The sequence below is a fragment of the Macrobrachium rosenbergii genome, chromosome 11, assembly GCF_040412425.1.
Source record: "Macrobrachium rosenbergii isolate ZJJX-2024 chromosome 11, ASM4041242v1, whole genome shotgun sequence".
NCBI classification, from domain to species: Eukaryota; Metazoa; Arthropoda; class Malacostraca; order Decapoda; family Palaemonidae; genus Macrobrachium; species Macrobrachium rosenbergii.
In genome coordinates this window covers 16886479-16909431 of record NC_089751.1, presented here as the reverse complement: position 1 = coordinate 16909431, position 22953 = coordinate 16886479, and the positions used below count along the sequence as shown (strand labels likewise).

The 22953-nt window shown below is 34.1% G+C and overlaps 1 protein-coding gene and 1 long non-coding RNA gene across 2 annotated transcripts in view; both read left to right on the top strand.

The window, feature by feature from the left end:
• The window catches only part of Pgm2a (phosphoglucomutase 2), a 48865-nt gene extending 31152 nt beyond the window's left edge, over positions 1 to 17713 (top strand). The window contains exons 3-12 of the mRNA XM_067111283.1: positions 4524 to 4612; positions 5411 to 5603; positions 6008 to 6277; positions 6617 to 6804; positions 7822 to 7999; positions 10740 to 10853; positions 12197 to 12309; positions 12521 to 12623; positions 13845 to 14071; positions 16239 to 17713. Coding sequence (XP_066967384.1) covers positions 4524 to 4612; positions 5411 to 5603; positions 6008 to 6277; positions 6617 to 6804; positions 7822 to 7999; positions 10740 to 10853; positions 12197 to 12309; positions 12521 to 12623; positions 13845 to 14071; positions 16239 to 16341 — 1578 coding nt within the window. The 3' untranslated portion in view covers positions 16342 to 17713. The remainder of the gene's footprint in view (positions 1 to 4523; positions 4613 to 5410; positions 5604 to 6007; positions 6278 to 6616; positions 6805 to 7821; positions 8000 to 10739; positions 10854 to 12196; positions 12310 to 12520; positions 12624 to 13844; positions 14072 to 16238) is intronic.
• Positions 17714 to 20158: 2445 nt separating this feature from the next.
• LOC136843566 (uncharacterized) lies at positions 20159 to 22953 on the top strand. The gene is made up of 3 exons (XR_010854585.1): positions 20159 to 20375; positions 20745 to 20788; positions 20979 to 22953. It is a non-coding gene; the product is annotated as an uncharacterized lncRNA (long non-coding RNA).

Below are 22953 nucleotides of genomic sequence, written 5' to 3'. Positions count from 1 at the left end.
GGCAGAGAGATACTTAAGTACAACAACACACACACACACACACACACACACACACACACACACACACACACACACACACACACACACACACACACATATATATATATATATATATATATATATATATATATATATATATATATATATATATATATAAAGTATGGTAATCTACTTTCCAAGAAAATTTATCTTAATTTTGAGGGCTTGCAATCTTTTGTATTTTATGGATGGTACTTCCATTCTCACTTCCTACATGAGCACGTTACTTGCTCTTCACCCCGTCTGCTTATAACATGCAATTACGAAAACCGGTCTTATAAACAGTCCGTCTGCTGTCCAGTAAACATTGTTTACAATAGTGGTCTTGGGAACCTGATCTCTCTGGGTAAGTCTAGAAAAACAAGAAACGACCTTGTCATGTGTCTTCATGTGTAGTCGAAAAGCTAGACCTATTTTAAGAGTGCGGCCGACTATTTTCTTTAGCGAAATCCCATTTTCCACAGGTAAGAATAGCTTGCTTGTCGCTGAGAATGGTTCATAAGCGTCACATTATGTTCGTGCTGCTAAGTGTAGGCACCATGAGTTAAGGGTCATTTGTGGAAACAGGACTAGTTTAAAGTAAATTTTCAGTTAAGCTAAAAGAATGTTCTGTATCTCATCGTTGTAAATATAATCACATTGCCAAAGCATGCTTGTCAGTTATAGCTGGGTTAAACTGAATTTTTCTTTGAGATATGATTGTTACACAAGTTATATCCAGTATGGCCGTCCACCTGACTGTTGTTCGAAGTTATGGTTTTAATTTTGCGTGGAAGCATTGTGTTCTTGGTTATCCAACCACATCAAGTATCAGTCATTTAGTAGGTAGCTTTGGCTCGGCTACATTAAGAAAAAAATAATGATGAAGTTAACAATATCTTTTTTAAGAGACAAAATCTCTCCGGTTGATCATGATGTAAAGTCTCGTAATTATAATCTTTGTTTTACCAGGGGAAAATATGGATCTTGTCGGTGCCGCGTGGTGCACGAATTACATTCGTAGAAAACAAAAGGAAGGAAATTGGAAGAAACAGTTGGAGCAAATCCAGAATGTGAAGTAAAACCCAAGTAATAAAAAAAAAAAAAAAAAAAAATTCGTTCAGCTCTGTCAAAAATCGCATAATAAAGCTTCTCAGAATGTGGAAACAATACTCTGTTCGCGAGAAGAGACACATTGATATTCATTCAAGACTAAAACCCCGTCCTACTTATTACAAGAAGACTTCATGCGGTTGACTTATAGGTCTAGCCATCTAGCTATTTCTTTCTGGACTCAAGCCACTGATAGACGCGAAGGCTGATTTTTGTTACTCATAATTTTAAATTCATTACGAATGAATATCGAACGGACTTACCTTGTACTAAGAATCAGCAAGTTTCTTTAGAATATGTATATCAAAGTCTGGATATTGTGGGTTGCTCAGTAGACCGTAGTCGGTATTAAGTTCATTTACGAAATTTAAGCTGCTAAATCAAGCACCGAGGATACTTTCGGCCATTCAGCTCTTAAGGGTGTGAAAGGAGGGGAATTGGAGTGGTTGGGCAGTAAGATAAAGCGATCCAGAATATAAAGGAAACAAAGTACAAGGATCTAAAGCTGGAACTCGGAGAAAACCTCACATTACACTAAAAGTTACAGTTAGAGGTGGTGCGCAGCAAGACTGAACAAAGTAAGCAGGAACGGAGGTGAAGTTAGAGGTTGAAAAGTATAGCTGCATCTAGGGGCCGAAGGGACGCTGCAAACGCACTTTCGTCATTCCTACAGTGCACCACGTGAGGTGCTCTGACGGCACTAACCTCTCTACGGGCACGGGGCATAGTGCGTGGGTACTGAAGCTTCTTTGCAAGCGTCCCTTCGACCTCCAGCAGCATTGCTTTCTGCATTCCACTTTTCATCAGTTCCTTCTGGCCTGTTCCCGCTTAGCTGGCCTTCTTCATCTTTGCTTTGCTCCAGTTATCACCTTTCGTCAGAGAGAACCATATGGTTCTCTCTGCCATTCATTAAAGAGAAAATCCTTCGGGAAAGTCCTGTGAGGGTCTAGAAATATAATAATAATAATAATAATAATAATAATAATAATAATAATAATAATAATAATAATAATAATAATAATAATAATAATAAACTCCTTTTGATAATTGTACAGCATTTAAAAGATCTGTTCATTTGATTTCGTGCGGATACTAGACACCGCCTTAGAAACGGCTAGTGTGGTTTATACGAAGGTACGGAATAAATATGATACCGCACTTACTGCACTTGTGAGACCTTTCGTGATTATATATAATCTTGCAAGCATACCTTGGCTACGCGTGGAATACGGCATCAAACTTCGCAGAATTGTAGTGAGGTGCTAGATATTGCTTTATTTATTTTGGCAATGCAGGATTTGGCTTGTTAGGAATAAATTTTTGTTTTATCATCATCATTATCATATGTCTGTGACGATCCTTTAAATATTTTCGCTTTAAATATTAAGCAGAAAATGATTAAGTCACACGAGATGTGATGTTTGTGAAGCGTACTAGGGTATTATGATGAGAATTTTCTATAACTATCTGTCTAGATTTTAGATTCGCTATTGCTCATGCTGTATTTCTGACCTTCATATAGTTCTTGACACTGACAAATTTTTTATAATTTACGGTGAATTATTTCTACCTTCGGGTGGGTTATATTTAATGAAGATTGCATTGGCCAACCATACATTTAATTTTTTATTTATTTTCATACGTCTATATTTTATTTATATGAAGCGCAAATAATGGATTCTGAAAATATACATTTATTGTGTTTTTCTCCTATAAACAGAGGATTGATGGATTCTGAAAAAATACATTTGTAGCATTTTTCACCTGTAAACTAAGAATTGATGAACTCTGAAATAATACATTTATAGCATTTTTCACCTGTAAATTGAGAATTGATGAACTCTGAAATAATAAATTTACTGTATAGCGTTTTCCACCTGTAAATTGAGAATTGATGAACTCTGGAATAATAAATTTACTGAATAGCATTTTTCACCTGTAAACAGGAGATTGATGGATTCTGAATAAAATACAATTTTAGTATTTTGCGCCTGTAAGCAGACGATTGACTAATTATTAAATGTAAAAACACTCTTGCCAATATTTTGTAATTGTTGTAGTTTTCATACAAGTAATTGTGTCTGAATAATCTTACACAATGAATTTTAAAGTATAAATAAGAAATGAAACGAGAAAGAATTTCTTCGTTACTTTATATGATTTCAAGATTTTGTTCCAAATTAGATTTTATCTACTCTTTTAAATTAGGAGTTTTACTATCGTTTGCCCATTACATATTATTTGATTTTCATTTGGGTATTTATATCCGATTTAATGGCTGTTTAAGTTCATTCTTGACATTTTTGAAATGCTGATTCTTTGCTTATCTCAGTCTCTTCATTTCTGTTTTATTTCTGTGAAGTTTGCCTATTTCCTTTTATTTCTAGCCTTTAATTTATTAATGACCAGTACATCATAATTTTTTATTTTTTGCATTAATCAGTGCAGAATTATAAATGATGAATATCAAGGCTTTGTTTAATGGTCTGATGGAAAAAGGGAAGTATTTGGAAAATAAAAAAAACTTTGTAGTCTTGATAATGCATTTGCGATGTGTCTTATATCTTATTTACTTGTCATGCTCAGTTCTGTTTTGCAGCTGATTTGCGAGACCTATTTTTAAGTGAGCCATTTTTTAAATTAAACGTTCGTAAACTTTCGTAATAAAGAAATGTGAGGAAAGAGATATTCCTCATTCCTTGTGTGCTTACGTCATTCAGTAATCACTCTTGACCAAGAGTTAAGCTCTTAATTCCTCCATTACCACTTTTTAGGCTACAACTAAACAGCTATCCATCTGGCATTCACTGAAAAGGAACAGTTTTGATTTTTGTTGAATGTGAACGCTGCTTAAGACAATATACTTCCTGTATGAATGATTTATTTTTTTTCTGCATGCTTGTCTTGCACTAGTTAATAACGGGGAAAGATTCTGTTCTCTAATTTAAGTTGGCTAGCTGTGGATTTAAGATTTCATCTAATATAAGAGAGCTGGCAGCCCGAGCAGTAATCACGGGGGTTGTTTAAAATTTTCCGCCAGATGTCGAGTTTATCAACTATATCCACACATCTGTTGTTACGCCATTTTGTTTTGTTAGATTGATCTTTTGAGCAGGCTGAAATATGACGAACTTAATTGCCTATTATTTAAAGTTCACGAGTTTCCTTACTTGAAAAAAATGCTCTCTCTCTCTCTCTCTCTCTCTCTCTCTCTCTCTCTCTCTCTCTCTCTCTCTCTCTCTCTCTCTCTCTCTCTCTCTCCTTTTTCTCAACTAAAGTATTGATTTAGTGATTGCTTGTTGCCATACAGCTTAAATCCTCCTTTTCAGAATATATAATTTCGTTAATTTTGTATTGATTTTGAGTCATTTATTTTTCCTTCCTTATTGCAGGGTTTGGGAAAATATTTAAATGATGTGAATCCTGATGCCAAGGCGAAGGGGGTCGTCATTGGGTATGACAGCAGGCATAACAGTCACAGGTAAATTGTCTGTTAGGTTATTCTCTCTCTCTCTCTCTCTCTCTCTCTCACACACACACACACACACACACACACACACACACACACACACACACACACACACACACACACACACACACACACACAAGGGTCAGTCAGCTTGGACAGTATTTTAAAAATATTTTGAAAAATATGTTTTATTAGTATATAAATGCAAATTATGTCCCACTTACGTCATGAATTCCTGTATAATAGTTTAAAAAGGCGTAAACAAATTCAAAACGAGGCTGACTTTCAATGATTCTTTTTCGATGAGGGAGTGTGCTTCATATATTTAGTCTCTCTCTCATTCAGTTTTTACTGTTGTGCAATGCTCGTAACCCGGTGAAAGAGGATTATCTTGTAAACAGTTAAACACAGATATTAAATCGTTACATAGTTGCATTGTAATTGAGGTCAGTTGTTCTGCCGTTCGTTCTTCCTTTATTCTTAAAATCATATGTAAAATTATCTTTTAATTTTGAAATTATATGTAAAATTGTCTCTTAATTGTAAAATCATATGTAAAATTGTTTTAATTTTAAAATCACATGTAACATTGTCTATTTTTTTTTACAATTTAATGCACTAGCAAAACTATATCTGTGACAAATAATATATTTCTATTGTGTAGTTTATTATAATCGTGTCAATTGAACTTTTTTTGTTCATTTTTCTTTTACATTAAATAGCCTTTTTCCTTTGATGGATTTCTTATCGTCATCCTCCTTGCAAAACAGTTTTCTTCAGCTCATAAAAGTGTTTGCATTCCTGTTTCAGATTTGCCAGACTGGCTGCAGCTGCATTTTTGAATTCAGGTATCAGGGTTTACCTTCTAGGAAAGATAGTCCCAACACCCTTCGTGCCTTTCTCCGTCGTCCAGCTGGGAGCTGCAGCTGGTGTCATGGTGACGGCATCACATAATCCCAAAGAAGATAATGGTTATAAGGTGTACTGGGAGAATGGAGCACAGGTATGTCCGAATTTGTAAGTTCCCTTAACCTGGCAACTGGAACTCCAGAATGATGTTTCTCATATTTCTGTCGCTGATTTGGTTATCAGAATTAGGTTATACAGATGAGGAAAATTATAAACTTTAGTTTTTGATGTGTAAATGATGTTACTCTATCTCCGTTTTCTTAAATTAAAAACTCCTTAATATGACTTGGCAATGGTGGGTGCCTTTCCACTGAAAATTATGTAAAAAATTTGGTAATTTCTGCCACCCATGTTTTTGGTGCTTTTTATCACTAACTGACAATATTATATTAAGAATTTCCTCATACAAAATATTTATTTCAATTTCTTGTACAAATTTGGCCATGTACTCATAACACTTGAGTTTCATCCAAGTTACACTTCCAATTTTCATTACAGATTATACCCCCTCATGATAGAGGGATACAGACAAGCATAGAAGAAAATGTCGAACCATGGGAAAATGCCTGGGACATTGAGAAGGCTTTAGCTAATCCTCATATAAGTAACCCTCTTCCTGAAATGTCAGAAAAGTACTTCTCGAAGCTAAGTGATTCCATGTTGCAGAAAGAGAAAAACCAACACTCCCCTCTCAAGTTCACAGTCACAGCTATGCACGGAGTATCTCACGATTACATGGTGCAGGCTTTTGAAGCTTGTAGTTTCAAAGTGAGTGTGAATACTTATTTTCAGCTCATTTTAGGAACAGGTGATGAGTAGCCCACCATCCCTCTTGAATATATGTAGGCTCTCAGGAATTTGGCAATTTTTGCTGTGATATTGAAGGATTAAAAGGTGATTTTATTTTTATTTCAAATCTTTATGGCTATAACGTGATTTGTGCCAGCTGATAATTGACCTGACGAAAATAGTCATTTTCCCTTTCACAGACTACAATCAGTCATATGTGCTCATAGAGAATTGCTTCTCTCTTTTGTCAGTTTTTGTGAAGAATATATTTGAAGTCGTTTTAATCATGCAACAATTGTATTAATTTCTTCTCTTCAGCCTTTGATACCAGTAAAGGAGCAGATGGTGCCAGACCCAGAATTCCCAACAGTTAGATTCCCAAACCCTGAGGAGGGAAAGAGTGCCCTTGATCTGTCTTTTAAAACTGCAAACGAAAATAACTCCACCGTAATCTTGGCTAATGACCCTGATGCTGATAGACTTGCTGTGGCTGAGAAACTGAAAACGTATGTTGATTTCTTTTTACAGTACTATTTCTAAGGTTTTTGAAGTTAGTACAGTAACATGTAAATACAATTTGTAAACACTAGTGTTACAGTTAACCTATGCTAACCTACAGTTCCATTTTCCCATTAACCACCGACCAAAGATGCAGAGTTTGTAGAATTTCGTTCCAAGTATGAGCTTGGCAGGGTTAATTAAAAAACGTTTCAAGAACCAATATGTTAATTTAAATTATAGCATTCTACATTGAAATGGTATATTGTGTGATTTTATTTTTTGATGAGAATGATATAGATTATACAAACTTGTTAGCAATTAACAATACTGTATATAAGTGTATATATTTGCTTATCAAATAATCCCGTCAGCAAACTATTGTGATGTCTTTTACATATTTTCTGTTTATATGATTTTTTAACAAATTCTCTATAAATGCACAGTGTGCATTTTATTTTGTAATTTTTATATTTTTCATATTCCTTTCATCTCTTAGCATGCTACCTTTGGTTAATGTACTCTATAATGTACATCCTAGAGTATGGCATTGTTGGCAGTAAAATGTATAATGAAAGAGAAAAGGTTTGTAGATTTTCAATTCTGAAGTACTGTATCACTACTTTGTAATACTGTACACACAGCACTTCACGTATTCAGGTAAACACCCCTGGGTAGTTTGCATAATCTTTTAACCAGTTGATTTGTGAATTTGGCAATTCAGGCTTCCCCTCTGCCTTGTCAGGTTGAGTAAACTGAATTTAAAGTCAAAAGTAGATCTTGTGAAATAATATTACTGAACACGTAGTCACTTATGAAATAGTCTGTAATATAAGGAAACCAAGATATGTTTGAGAAACATGCATGGTATAACTTCATGTTTATCATGATTCTATGATCCTTATTTCAAACATGAGTGTAGTACAAGTATTTGATGTCTATTTTAAATTATGTAATTCACTTACTGAAAATCAAAAACAAAATACTGTTAAGTGATTTTCTTTTTTTGTGTGTTTTTGTTTTAGGGGACAGTGGAAAGTTTTTACTGGCAATGAAGAAGGTGCTCTTTTGGGATGGTGGGCGTGGTACCGTAGTCGACAGCTCACCCCAGACATCCCCCCAAGTGATTGTTATATGCTAGCTTCTACAGTGTCTTCTAAAATACTGGATGCAATTGGAAAAAAGGAAGGATTTAATTTTGTTGTAAGTAAATTGTCATACTTAATTACAAAGTATATCTTCTAATTTATAGTCAGATATTTTGCCCTATTAGTATGGAGCATGTAGTATTAATTTCTTTGAAATTCATAGGTCTAAGGAATTGCATGTTTAATTTTGAATAGTAAATTCATTGCGATTATAGGATTGTTTGGAAACAAAGTTTGCAAACAGTTTCAGTTTAAAACTGTTTGTAAACAGTGTGCAAACAATGTTTCCTGTCCAGACCTCAGTTGTCGTCAGGATGCCTGTTGGTGCAGTAGCCTCTGTATTTTACTTAGCAGTTTTAATGCACTCGAGGAGGGATAAGAGCAAGAAAAAGAGATGGGTGAGGAAGTTTTTAGAAAAAGGAGCATCATGCTGACTTGCTTCTGGCAGAATTGAAAATAGATGAATATCTACATACATAAATATGTACATGTACATATGTAAATATGAATATATACATATGTATATGCACATACTGGTGTGTGTATGTATATGTATATGTGCATGTACATACAGTATTTATTCTACATATGTATAAGTATGTATGTATAAGTGTATATATGTATGTGTATGTATTCATATACAGGTATACACATACATATATACACATATATACTGTACATATATAAAAACATATACTGTGTGTGTATATACTCGTACATATACACACACATGCACACTAAATATTTTCCACTCTGGATGGGAAACAAATATACAGTAAAAAAGTGTTTGCAAACAGTTTGTAAACTTTGTTTCCAAACAGTTTCCAAACTTTGTTTTCAAACAGTGTTTCCTAGTGTGGGCAGGCCTTAAGGGAGGAAATTTGGGAAGAGTGAATCTCCATCAGAATGTTCTTAAAGATTGGAGTATCCTGATAATGCTTATGCTTTTTCTGTTTGGGATAGTGATTATTTAATATTGAAAGAGCTCATTTGGAAACATTTCTACAGTTTTAAAGATTTGAGTTTTACCTGCTATGGACATATTTTCAGAAGAAACTGCTAGATCTTTAATGCAATTGATCTCCTCAGTGTAACGTCATGGTACTGTTTCTTGTAGATTTAACTAGGATGTGTGTGACGGAAATTTGAGTCTTGTGCTTTTTGTGTTTGAACTCCCAGATCTAATGGGGGTTCAGCTGTAAGAGCAGAGGCCAGAGCAGAGTAGAGAGGACCCATTTTACGTCGAATCTCATAAAGGGAAAGTCTGATAAAAAAAAAAATACTTATAATGATGGTGATGATTGGTACAGACTCCACAAACCTGCTGAAGTGTAATGATAAGAAGCCATTCATGATATTAAAAACAAAAGAAAGAGTCTATATTGATATAACATAGGTAAGAATTTAGGTGATTTGAGGAGAAGATGGTGAAGTGAGCTTAAGCCAGTGAAATGAAAAGAATACAGAAATTTGTGGAAAGACAGTGTCACTTCTGAGACACACCATTCCTTCCAGATTTCTGTTTATTGTGCTAAATATTTTAGTTGAAGATCAAGCATATTATTATGAAGCAATGAAAGACCACCACAATCCCCTTGGTGTCTAGCTTATATGAATAATTTTTCAGTATTAGGTATGATTAAGCGAAGCCTCCTGCAGTCATTCAGGCCCCAGGACTAGAGGTAATGTACCTTAAGAAGCTGCTTTGTAAATAGACGTAAAAACTTCCAAGAGACAAAGTTGTTGTTCATTACACCAGACCTTGTGCCCTAATAATGAAAGGGAAAAATTGTGAATGAGGGATTTAATAGTGTCAGTGCAGAGGCCAAGAGGCCATAGGCATGGGGAATTTAGTGCCATTACCTAGCCCAGATCTGAAGTAAACAAAGAATAAATGGGAGAGAAAAAATGATAAGTCGAAATGGGACTAATAGACCCATATCATGAAGAATAGAAAATTGTAAGCCGGGGAAAGCAAAAATTAGCATAGAGGTTAAAACATTCATTAAACCAGGCAAAGCTTAAGGAACTTATTCAAGTTTTGAACATAGGCTGCTCCAGATTTACAACCTACTCTACATCCACCCACAGGTGCAGACTAAACGATTTCTAAGAAGTATAAGTAAGCGATGTAATGAAATAATTTTGTAGATTAAATGTACAAAATAACATATACATAGAGTATGAATGTATGTAGAGAATAAGTTTTGTAATTGCAACACTTCCTGACAAATAATCTTCGTTTAATAAAATACCTAATACAGTACATGCACTAAATAAAGGGGAAAATGTTCTTTGCAGTATTGCCTTCCAATGCTGTCGTATTTAACTTTGTTTCAATTCCAATTCTCATTTAAAAATTTGGGCGAGTTCCTTAAGAGCCTGGCTATGTGGATGAGTGGTCTTTAGAGCCTGGCTATGTGGATGAATGGTCTTGTTGGACTGTCATATTAATAATACAATACATTCACTGTGAAATACTGTAATAAAAGTCCACCATTCCTTTGCCTGTGTTAACATGTTCTAACACTTCAGGAAACGTTGTATTTGAATGTTGTAGAATATAGGGCAAAACACTTGCTTTGAAATAAAAATTTATTTTAATTTTCATGTCATTCCGTATGGTTTCAATGTAAAGATGAGTATAATTTAAAGATAGTTAACCTTGCAAAACTCTTAGCTCAAAAAGGAAAGGGGTCTGGGTATAAGATTGACGAATATTTTATTTGTGGATGTGAATTTATGTTTTCAAAGATTTATCCTCTACTTAATTTAAAATTTCTTCCCTACTGCAGGAAACTTTAACTGGCTTCAAGTGGATGGGAAATTCTGCACATGATCTCTTAAACAAAGGAAAAACTGTACTGTTTGCATTTGAAGAAGCTATTGGCTTTATGAATGGCAGTGAGGTAATGTAGCATCTGTGTACTAGATATTATTTTACCTTAACAGTTTAGTTTTATTTACTTTTAAGGTGATATCTCTTTTTTTGAATTTTAGTTATTCAAGAAAATGTATAATTTCAGTGGGAATTTAACCTCCAGAATTATAGGAAATCTGAGGGAAATTTGGAGCTGCATGTGCATTTTTAATTTTTGGATACAGTATTTATGTGATATTGACAGTTGTTTCTGTTTTCGCAATGTAAATGCTGAAGGAGTCATATTTATGCTATAATAATTTGCTATGGACCTTTGGCACAGTGATTCACAAGATACTGTACTAGTTTTGGGTGTGCTAGTTTGTGATTCCTCTGGTGATTGCTTTGGTGTTTTGCTGGCTGGTACAGATTCATTTGCATATAATTTAGCATAGACTTTGTGGTAAAAGTCATCATTCCATAATATTGCAAATCCTACCAAACATATCTTAGGATATTTAATCATACTTCCCTGGTTTAAAGGCTATGTTGTTCTTAATTGTACACCTAATGCATGAGGTGTCAAAGCAACATATTTTAAAATTCATCCTAAGTGAAATACAGATTTGTTGAACTAAATGCTAGGAAAGGTAAGGTATAGCGAGTTGGCAACATAGTGTCTTAGAAGCATAAGATCCCATTATGTGGTAGTGCAAATGCCAAGAAAACAATTTCATTCCAGTATTTTGATGAAAGTTAGTGAAACAGAGTGTTTGTTTTAGATAGCAAAAAGGAATTATTTATGAAAAATCTAGTGAACCATTACATGCATCTCAACTTTTATGGAGCTTCTCTCATCTGTTGTATGCGATCATAATTATTTATCTGTATTCTTTTTAAGCTTCATGTAAATATTGCTGATTATGTACAGTTTTATATGGTACAGTACTTTTGTCAAGTTGTAAGTAATAAAAATCATGAGTGAATGATGAAAATTACTGAATGAGTGAATAACAAAAACTGTCATTATGAATTTTATAGTTTTTTTTTTGTCATAAATAAAATTGTGAGAACATTACTATATCTTTCTGTTAGTGAAATTAGTGAAATTACTTTTGAATGTGAAGCTCAAGAAATGAGGTGTTTTCATTTGGTTGCCTATGAACTGCTTGTGGTACCGTATGTGTAAATGCTCTTGCAGTTTCATGTGGTTAGAGATCAGAGAATGAATCCATGAGATTAGAATTTTTCTTGGAGTAAAGTATTCAAATGTATTATCAAGATGGGTATTTGTGTGTGAGTCAGTACTTAACCTTTTGCATACAGCATTAGTAGTGCTTCCCATATCTTGAAAAATATTATAACATTGTTCAAAAGTTTTTTTTTTGACAGGTTTTAGATAAAGACGGTGTATCTGCAGCCATGCGTTTAGCAGAAATGTCGACTTACCTGGCTATGGAACACAATATGACACTGTATGACAAATTGCAAGACATTTATAAGATGTAAGTATGATGTTACTTTTGATTAGTGATTAAAAATCAGTTATTTAAAAACTTAATTACTTTAGCAAAATGTATGGTAATTTTTTTAGCCTTTATCTCTTTCATTACCATGATTATAAGACATTTGCTGTTTATGTTAGAAACCCCTTGAATTTTTTAACTGCATTTTATTTCTTGAATTGCGATGTTTAGGACTTTCAGCTTGTTTCAGATATGGATACCATGTCAGCAACAATTCATACTACATATGCCATGACCAGAACATTATCAGTAAGATGTTTGACAGGATGAGGAACTTCAAAGGGCCTAATACAGTGAGTTTCTATCAGTGTTTTCCAGATAAGTTTTGGCAATGATATTCATCTCTGAGTCATCTTTGTACGGGATCTGAGAGTCCTTTATAATGATCCTGACTGAGGGGTGATTTTGTAGAGAATCTTCTGTCAATACGTGTTAATGATGACAAGAAATCATCATTGTGCTTTAGATGTGCTTTTCTGAGGAGTTTGCACAGAAACTGTTAATTCATATTCATTGTCAAGGGATACTTGAACAGTTTCACTTGGTAAACTGTACTCACATGGCAACATACAGTCATGACCAAGTAATGAGTATATACTGTAATAACAAAGTACATTATGTCTGTATCATTAGATTAACTCATGAATGTTTGGATGTAAAAGTGTAGCTTTGATATACTTCATTGATACAGATTTTAATAACTTTATTGTAAGTTATAATCCATAGATAATGCCCATTATGCTGTGTCAGACATGAAAGTTTCTAAATGTCGTACTGTATACTGTAATCTCTATTTTTTTAGGGTGGGTTTCCCTAAATCTTGAATGTTACATGAATATTGAATACAACACTACACATAAATTTTAGCTAGAAATTTTGAACATTGCAATAATCATTTAGACTGCCAAGGACTGCATTTTAGGACTTAGTAACAGTAATCTGTTAATATTATCTCATTTGTTTTTTTGTGCGATATAAATTTTTTTTCATGAAATAAAAAATATTGTTAAGAGTGTCTGTTTACATACTGATATAGTTTTTGTTTTTCATGAAAAGTTGAATGTTCACAGGCTGTTTATTGTTCTCTTCAATTTGTCACATGTAGGATTTAGAGCTGGTGTGAGTGAAGATTACTTATGCTGTACCTGGTAATTATTGTTGGTATTATAACTATTATTAAAGTTGTTGACAGATTTAAAAAGATTTAGTGAAGTCACTAGGTCACACTTTGAGACACAGAGCTTGCCTGAAAGATGTGTTCTTAAATGAGAAGTGAAAATAGGGCAAGTTAAGACTGAAGAAATTGAATAGCTGTATGGGCAGAGATGAAAAATAAGGATAGAAAGTAATACAGCTGGGTCCAGAGAACCTTCAGTGCCCTCTAAAATGTGCATCACAAGGCACATTGTGAGTAGTATCCCATTACAGAGACCTGTAGTGATAAACAGTAGGGATGAGCATTTTAGACATTGGTTTTATCCTTTTGAAAATGACAAGTAATCCTTTTCTTGCAGTATCCAGAATCTGTTGGTGGAGGCAAATTCATCATTAAGGATATCAGGGATCTAACAACTGGTTATGATTCTTCCCAACCTGACAAAAAAGCTGTCTTGCCAGTGTCTGCCTCAAGTCAAATGATAACCTTTTCATTTGTAAATGGATGCGTACTGACGTTGCGGACCAGTGGAACTGAACCAAAGATAAAATATTACTCAGAAATGTGTGCCAGACCAGAGCAACAGTAAGTATTGCATTTTTAGTTGAGGAACAGTGATATATTATTTCCATTTCACCGAACATGGTATAGTACACCATGTTTACAGCTGAGTAGAGTTTATTGGCTTATTAGTGTTAACTGTACTATCATACAAAGTAGATATCAACAGTGTTCTATGTTTCCAGGTGAGTTATATTCTGTTTTTGGCAGTGTCATTCAACATCCTAAAAAAAAATGTTTGGAATAAGATATGCCTTCTATAAACCAATTTGTCTAAAAAAAAAAAAACACCAAAAATGTAAAATTTCAGTACTGTAGTTAAATCCAACCAAGGAACCTGCCACAAATTCATTGAAATAAAGGTTCTTCAGATATGGGAGAATGGTCTTTTTCTTGGTGGGTCTGTTACCATTCAGGTCATGAATGTTGTCCACTCTTAGGCAGGAATGTTGAATCTTGACTTTTTGGCTCAGGGTGTGCATAGATTCTCCACTCTGCAACTCAGTATTTTTTCCAGTGCATGATGTACAAGATGAAACTTTGCTAAATGGAGCACATCCAGTAATTCTCTCTTTGTCTTTCACAGTGGTGTAAGAAGTTCAGGCTTCTGTTTCAGCTTCCTTGTTCATCAGATTGATACTAACGAATGTGGGTGACCTGCTTCTTGGAATGTAGTAGTTTTATAATCAACTTGACAAAACCACAGTCGATGTCTCGAGTGCTTTATTGATTGACCCTCTGCAATCTCAGACTACCTTATCCCTATTACAGTGTGTTATGATACTTCATTATGTTTGTCTTAGTGAGGTGTATAATGGCCTCAGGCTCCTGTATTGTACTCTCTGTGTGTGGCTCCTGATGTTGTACTCTCTGTGTGTGGCTCCTGATGTTGTACTGTCTGTATTAGTCTCTTAATATTTGAACTCCGAATGCTGCACTTTTGACACTGCCTTCAATGTTTTGCTCTATATATTGTGCACTAAATAATTGGCTCTTGATATTGTTGCTGCTGATGTCATGTTTCTAATATCACTACTCTAGAATGTCTTGTTCTACTTACAGTATTGTGTTCTCTGTTTCAGTGCTGCAGATGTTGTGGTTTCAATATTGTGTCCCTGATATTGCAATTCAGTCACTGGGTTTCAAAAGTTGCTTACTGTGACCCATGACTTAAGTTAATGCTCTTGTTCAGCATGTAACTCTTATTATAACTGTACCTTTCATGTCTCTTTCACAGTTTCTCACCACAGTGCAACATATTTATGTCTTAACAGTCTTGTGATTAAACATTCATATTTGAATCTAAGGCTAGCAAGTCCTTCTTCCTGCAAGGTGTGGATTTCTGTCAGTTCTTCTTTCCTGAGAAAAAGTGGGTAAAATAAATACAGGATTGAGTGGTGTTGGTTCAGGGAATCATGTAACGGCATGAAAATATATTTTGGATCTCTGTGAAGCCATGGTCTTATAAATGGAGTACAAGACAATGTGACATCAATGATAGCATAACCCGAACAACTTGAAACTATTAAAAACTGAATAGTCATGGTACCAACAACCCTGAATCAATGCTGAAGGGCCTTATTCAGAATAAAAGAGTGAATTTTCAAGACAATTATGGTGCCCTCACAAATTAACTGGTCATTAATTTGGGTTCATGAAGAGTAAAATGCACTAAGCAAAAACATATCATATTGTCACTTAATCACTGGACAGAAAAATTGGTTTACTTTTTAAGATGTCTCCTCTTTAAGTATATTGAAAGTAGTCAGTATGCCATCTACCTATCTTAATCATAATAATAAATACAAAATATCAGATGCAACAGAATAAAGGTCACACATTGGTCATTTGGTTAATAAATTAACCTCTATGATAGACAAAGTTTAGGCAGTTACAGGCAAAGACAGTTGTCATATTGTGAGCAGGGAGCACTCTGTAGTGAGAGATACTCAGATTCTAAGGTAATGCTTGACTACAGTATTCTGGTAAGTGTAATGCAGCTTATTTAATTAAGTCTAAAAATGATCATATGAATATTGAAACTAAGAGTAAGGTCTGCATTTCATTATTAAAGCTAAGTATTGAAGAATGTGAATCATTTTTATGAGGCTGTCATATTGGGGAATATCTTTGATATAGATGTCAAGACTTCATTTCCCTTGTCCTTGTCCTAATTAGTTTTAAATTTCAGTGACTGGGCAGCATTGGAAGCTGAATTAGCAGAGTTGGTGGACGCTGTGGTGCAAGAGCTTATGCAGCCTCAGGAAAATAATCTTATCCCTCGAGCTGACTGAAGATATTGAAGTATTTTTTTAACTGTAATATTTTTGCTACGAGTAAATATTGTACTGTACTACCTAATTTGCCTTGTTTACTCGAAAGGGTAACAGTTACCTTCAAACTTCCATTGATTCAAATCTGTGCCTAATTGATATATTGCATTTAAGTTTATATAATTTGTGGTCCAATACTTTTTAGTAAACAAAGTAATTGATGCATGTTAATTCTTAGGTATTTTTTAGAAATGTATTCGGTTGATGTTATGTAAACAAATAAATGAGTACAGGTGTTGTATAGGCAGGACTATAAGGGTATAAAAATATTATTAAGAATGATTGTATATATTTATTTGCATGAACAAAAGATTGAGTATTTATTTTCTTTTTTTATGAATGTATTGATTTAGAATATGAAGGTATTGCTTAGAATATTTAAACAATTCATTGTAACCAGGAGAGTTCACAATGGCATGTGTGTATCAGATCTATGAATGTTTTGTTTACCTCAGTGAGTGTTAAAGGTAATTTGCATAAGTAAAGCATAGCATTTTCTCACCTGCAAACATACTGCATTTATTTTCATTATTGTAATATATTTCAGAGGACTGTGATTAGATAGTCCATATCAAGACACTTAACAATTTTAATTCATTTGTATTTTCATGAATAATGCATTGTTGTTGAACTTAGGCTACTTATGTTAAGTTTTCTTCTTACTGCTCAGCAGTTAAATATTTTGATCACATGCAAGTCACTCAGGCAGTAGAATATTAGAATGTTTTGAATTCAGAGTTATGTAAGATTAGTTTGGCGGGACTTATTTGAAATTTTGGAACCCAAACATATTAGTTTATTTAAAAAAAGACATGTATGTTTAATATAAATATTCTTTTGTTTGACAATTTAATTTAAAGAACTGTACTGAAACATGTTTGTCACTTTTTAACTGTGTGCTTTTAACTGCCAAGTTGTTTAATCTGAATGCATTTTACTTGCATTATCTTTAGAATTTTATGTGACTGATGTACAGTACATGTATGTACAGTACTGTACTTTATCATAATAAATACAGTAATACATTACTGCTGATGTAAATGAGGATGAATTTTACACTGTATCTAGTCTTGTTATACATATTACCTACTTATGTATCGTGTTATCATTAGTGATCATAAAATTGGAATGGTTATAATAAGTAATAAGCCATAAAAGAACTTTTTTTTGCATGAATTGATTTTTAATGCTACCCTTTGATCATTCAGTAATCTGTTAAATGTACCTTATCAGGTTACAGCCTAAGGAAGGATAGTGTTTGATGTACTCACATAAGTGGTCAGTTCCAATGTAAGACATCAAGATACTGGAGGAAATAAAAGTTTAAGAGAAATATTTTTTCTATATCCTTGTTTCCAATTTTTTTTTGCAGACTGCCTTATGATGATATAATTTAAAGGAAGTGGTCAAAGCATGCCATTACCATTCAAGTTTTTTTTTTTTTGAAGAAAAAAAGAAACAGCAGGGTCTTCTGAGAGACTGTTTTTATAAGAGTAAAAAGTTTGCCTCATAACAAATGCACTACTTCACAGACACTCCACAGATGAAGAAATCCTCAAGTTCTATGTGCTTGAGTAGCATGCTTAATCATTGTTTGTGCCTGTCAAATTGTAAACACCTAGCAAATCGTGCTCTTATAAATTTCATATGAAAGGTCTCCAATTACTGTGCAGTTCCATTAGTTCTCCTTTGAGTAATGTTCCTTCATCAGTCCTGGGTTCAGTAAGGGTCTACCTTCAACTGCTCTTGGCTGCTGTAACTGTTAAAGACTTGTATGGATCAGCCATTTCGGTAATTGTTTTACTGGCTGTCCTTAGTTCTTTGCATGTATTAGTATTTTCTGCCATTCAGTATTTATGGCCAAACTGTTTATTGAAAATTTGGACTTTTTTTGGCTATAAAGTTGATTTCATCGCACGGTTTTGCGTATTAAACAAATGTCTTTTTTTCCACTTTGTGTGTGAGGAGTATCCTGCATTGTGCCATCCTACTTCGGTTCTTACTGAGAATACAGTATTGTTGTTGAAGCAGTTATGACCTTAAAATGCAAAACTATACAATTTTTACATTATATGCCCAGTATTTTGCTAAATATATTAATTTTGGAACCCAACATAATTACAAATATTCTGAAATAGGCTAAATTTATTATATTTTTAATATGTGAATGCCTCTTTCAAAAATATTAATTCAGTACTGTGTTTTTTTCTTTGTCGACAACAGCATTAACAGGTGGTAGGTCTGTTATTTCGTATTATTTTTCATCCAGTAAACATATCAACTGTATTGTTACTTTTCAAGGTTGTCATTGCCTAAGCTATGAAGTACAATCTCTTTCTAAGAGGTGAGGATTTATGAACACTTATTTCCCACCATAATAAAGTTTGTATTTACCCTGTTAGTGAAGAAATACACTGAAAACCCTTAGTTTCCAGGATGAAGATACTTAATATTCTCCTCATTAATTTTTATGCCAATCTATTTCCCATAATGATCATCCCTGTAATCAATCATACTGGAACAGCTAAATCGTCAATAAGGGCTTTGTAGAAAATTTCTACAACATTAGCCACTGCATATACCTCTACAGAAGGCTCATCAGCAACATGTTGAACCACCATACATACAGTTCCAGTTACCATCACTATCTTGCATGCACACCCTTGTCTCCAGGCCCTTTTATGGTCTTACAATACTTTCCCCCTTTTTTTCCATCACTTCTGAATTCCATTCTCTTTTAACCAAACAATTGTCATTCAGTCTTTTTGCATGCCCTAACCATCTTAAAACTAAAACACTCGTCTATTCTTTCACCTATGCTTATTCTTTTTACCACTACAGTATTACTAAATACCTCTTCATTTGTCAACCATTCAGTTCTTCTTATGCCAAATGGGCTACATTAACAAATCATTTCTGCGCTTCCATACTACATTGTAATAGCATATTGACACGGAAGTTTGTTAAGAATAATGCGACATAATAAAGAAGATACTGGGGTATATGGCAAACTGTGATGGGAGTTCCTTCAAAAAATTAACATATAATATATCGGCATCCACATCAGGAAATCATAATTCCAGTATAACCGCTCGTTATGCAAGGGATAAGTACTAAGCTGGACTTTCGAAATGCCAGTGAAGCACACACAAGCCAAAACAAAAATATACATAGGGTGGTTCAGGGGGCTTTCCTTTCCCTACATGGGGCATTTCAAACAACATTAGCTTCATTACAGAGTACTTATTCTTAACTTAAGACTTTTATATATTGGAAAAATCAACAAATGCCCTTGTCATGGGTTTGCATCCCACACCCTAAGTATATATATATATATATATATATATATATATATATATATATATATATATATATATATATATATATATATATATATATATATATATATATTGATTAAATTTGCTAGAAAAACCAGAAATAAAACTTCCTTTGGTAATATACATTCTTAGTATACGACTAAATAAGGGCGTATTTAATCCTTTTAGAGTGACAATTCACTTAATACACCAAAGAATTTCAATTTTTTTATCTAGTGAATTATTGATGAAAGTTTTCTGTTATGATACACAGATGCCAATTTTATCATTTGAGAAGTCATAAAACGCAGCATCAAACAATTAGCGTTAAAGCATCAACAGATTTCTTATAGTTTCCCTAAAAAAAAAAAAAACAAGGACGTCGTATGTCTTCGTAAATCGCCCAGATTCTGAGAAAGGTGACTCCATGGTCCTTGATAGTGACGTCAACGAAGGTTTCTCGGCATGCAGATCCCCTTCGCCTGTCAGTTTTTATTTCGAGAACGACCGTGTACTGTGGCGTCATTTCGTTCAGTGATAACGGAACTGCATCGTTAGTTTACTACATACCGCAAGAGGGGAAGAAAGTAATTCTATGCCGGTTACACAATTGGAGTTTCGTGTGTGTGTGTGTAGGATTGTCTACGATAGTCCTGGTGACTCTCCGTCTCTGCAAAGGTTGAGTTTCATTACGATTACGTTTGGTGTTTCATCAGTATTTTAAGTATTTCGTGACTTCAATGGTTTTCCGCTGATGTTTCATGGGTTTGGTTAATGTTACAGTTTGTTGTAACAGGCTTGGGCTATTTTTGTTTTTGTCTCGAACTAACTTTCTTCAATTTTACTTTTGCTATTTGGACGATTGTAAAATGTGAATTTATTGTTCTTGGGTAACAGTTAATAATTTGATATGCATATTTTTGTCATTATCGTGTTAAAAATTAGTTACCATATTGCATTATTCGTTTACCATTTTTTTTTGCTCCTAAATGGTGATAATAGAGTAAGAAGTCTCATTTATTTCTGTACTAAAACTCGATTTTTCAGGATCAGGAGAGCTCTGGTGTCCATTAAGGTGATGGTCTGTTAAGGTTAGTATTAAATCTGTAATGCACTCTAAAGTTAGAACGTTCCTATTAAAACCTTGGTTGACTTTCGTGTTAAACTTTCCTTTTTCTTTAAAGCTTTGTTTGGCATGAATTTTAAGATATGACTGGTTATATCTAATTTATTAAAGGAATTCAATTTACAGATGTAATTTAAGCTGAAAACTACTTGCAGTTTCCTGACGTCTAAACTACTTTATGAAGCAAACTACGCTTGTGAGAAATACCGGAAATCAAGGAAGATAGAGCGGTTAATTTGGCTCAAGCTACACGGAAACGGACTCCTTCCCTTCCTAGGTTTGGCTTAATACCACTTGAAGTGTGTTCAGCGTAACATCAACCAACTTTTTTTTTTCCTCCTCCCCTACAGGGGCGGTGCCCCTGTTAGGGGTGGAGGAATATCCCTTTCCCTGCCCATAGGTCTTAGGATCTATGGGCAGGATGGTGGGAAATTAAATTTACTAATGAATTTTTTCCTTTTCAGGTGTTAAGTGCATAAATCTGTTTTTAGAAGTTAACGTCCCTTGATTAGGATTCTGTTTTCAAGATTTAAATTGACTTAACTGGTTACAGAATTTTTTCCTTATTGTATTTGGTAGACCATTGTCGACCAGACCTTTCAACATAACTATTACTTTTGCTTTTAGTTTACATTTTGGTAATTCAGTAGTACAGAAGTAAATGTAAGCTATTAATTTGTGAATTTATTTTACTCAAATTGCGTTTTCATTTTAAGTTTTATTTTAAGATAATACATGTTAACGTAAGCATCTAAATATTTCGTGTATTACCATACGGTAATTCTAAGCCGTAGTGCCGCGGTGAGCTAGACTATTGCAATTGTAGACTTTTTCCTATGTTATTTTACTTTCTTTATAAGAATTTAACTATATTGTCGGCCGGCTGTAACTAAATTGTAATTGACCTTTGAAGACCACTATACCGACAGGGTAGATCTAAGCCGGTACTCCGCGGCGAACACCCTAACCCCCTCCATAGATAATACGGCAAAATTGTAACCACAATTTTGCCGTATTAGTTATGGAGGGGGGTGGGGGGCTCGCCGCGGAATGCCGGGTCAGATCTACACCATCGTGTAGTCTTCAAAGGTCAGTTACAGGTTAGTTACAGCTGGCCGACGAAATATTACTTTAAATTCTTGCAAAGCAAGTAAAATAACAAATGGAAACTTCAATAATTGCTATAGTCTAGCTCACCGCGGAACTACGGCTTAAAATTACCTACCATACTTTAAGTTACCCTTGTTATTCGTACGTTATTAATTTCCAAATGAAAGGACGTTAGCCTCTAAAAATATTTTCAAATTGAAGACATAACATTTAGGTAATGCATTGCTTGAAATAGTAAGTTTTAACGTAATTCTTGTGGTCTTCAGGTTAAGTTTACTTTTGATAATTTCGCTCTTCAAATTAACGTAACTTCTTAGTGATTGTCATGCCAGTAATACAAAGGGCAGGCCTCTGTTTTTACTTATACAATAGACAGCCCTATGCTTAGCTATGGCTTTTATACAATACAGATATGAATAACAAAGTTTGTACTTTACGCCGGTAATGTGAAAGTTTTCACTTTCCAAGAAAAGATTGAGAATGCTGTGCCACTACAGCTCTGGAAAATTGACGTTTTGTAGTTTTGCTCGTTATCTTTGATGTCTTTACCTTTTTGTACGGTCGTTCCTTTGTTCACTACTAGTTAGCCCTTTGGGTACCTCTGGTCCCTTGGTGTGCTAGCACTTTCGATTTTTCCTTTGCTGCTCTTGAGTCAGAGCCTAAAGTGTCTGGTTTGTACTGGAGAAAATTAGATCAATTTTGATGGCTACAGTTAGTTTATGAAACTTTATTTTACTCTATAAAATGTTTTCATTTATAAGATTCTTGGATTAGTTTTGTATTTACAAAATTTCTGCCGCAGATTTTTGCTTTACAGGATGTGTACTGGGCCAGTAAACCACCTTGTTAGTCAACGCCACTGTTCGATGCTTCTACTTCAAAGCAGTTTTGATTGAGGTGAGAATGGAGTCTGGCGTTACTGATGTACTTCACTTTATGCCCAAAGTTGTCCTGTATTGATGGTTCAAAGGTGTAATAGTTATTTTAACCTGGAAGAATATTAAATGCACATGTAAATTA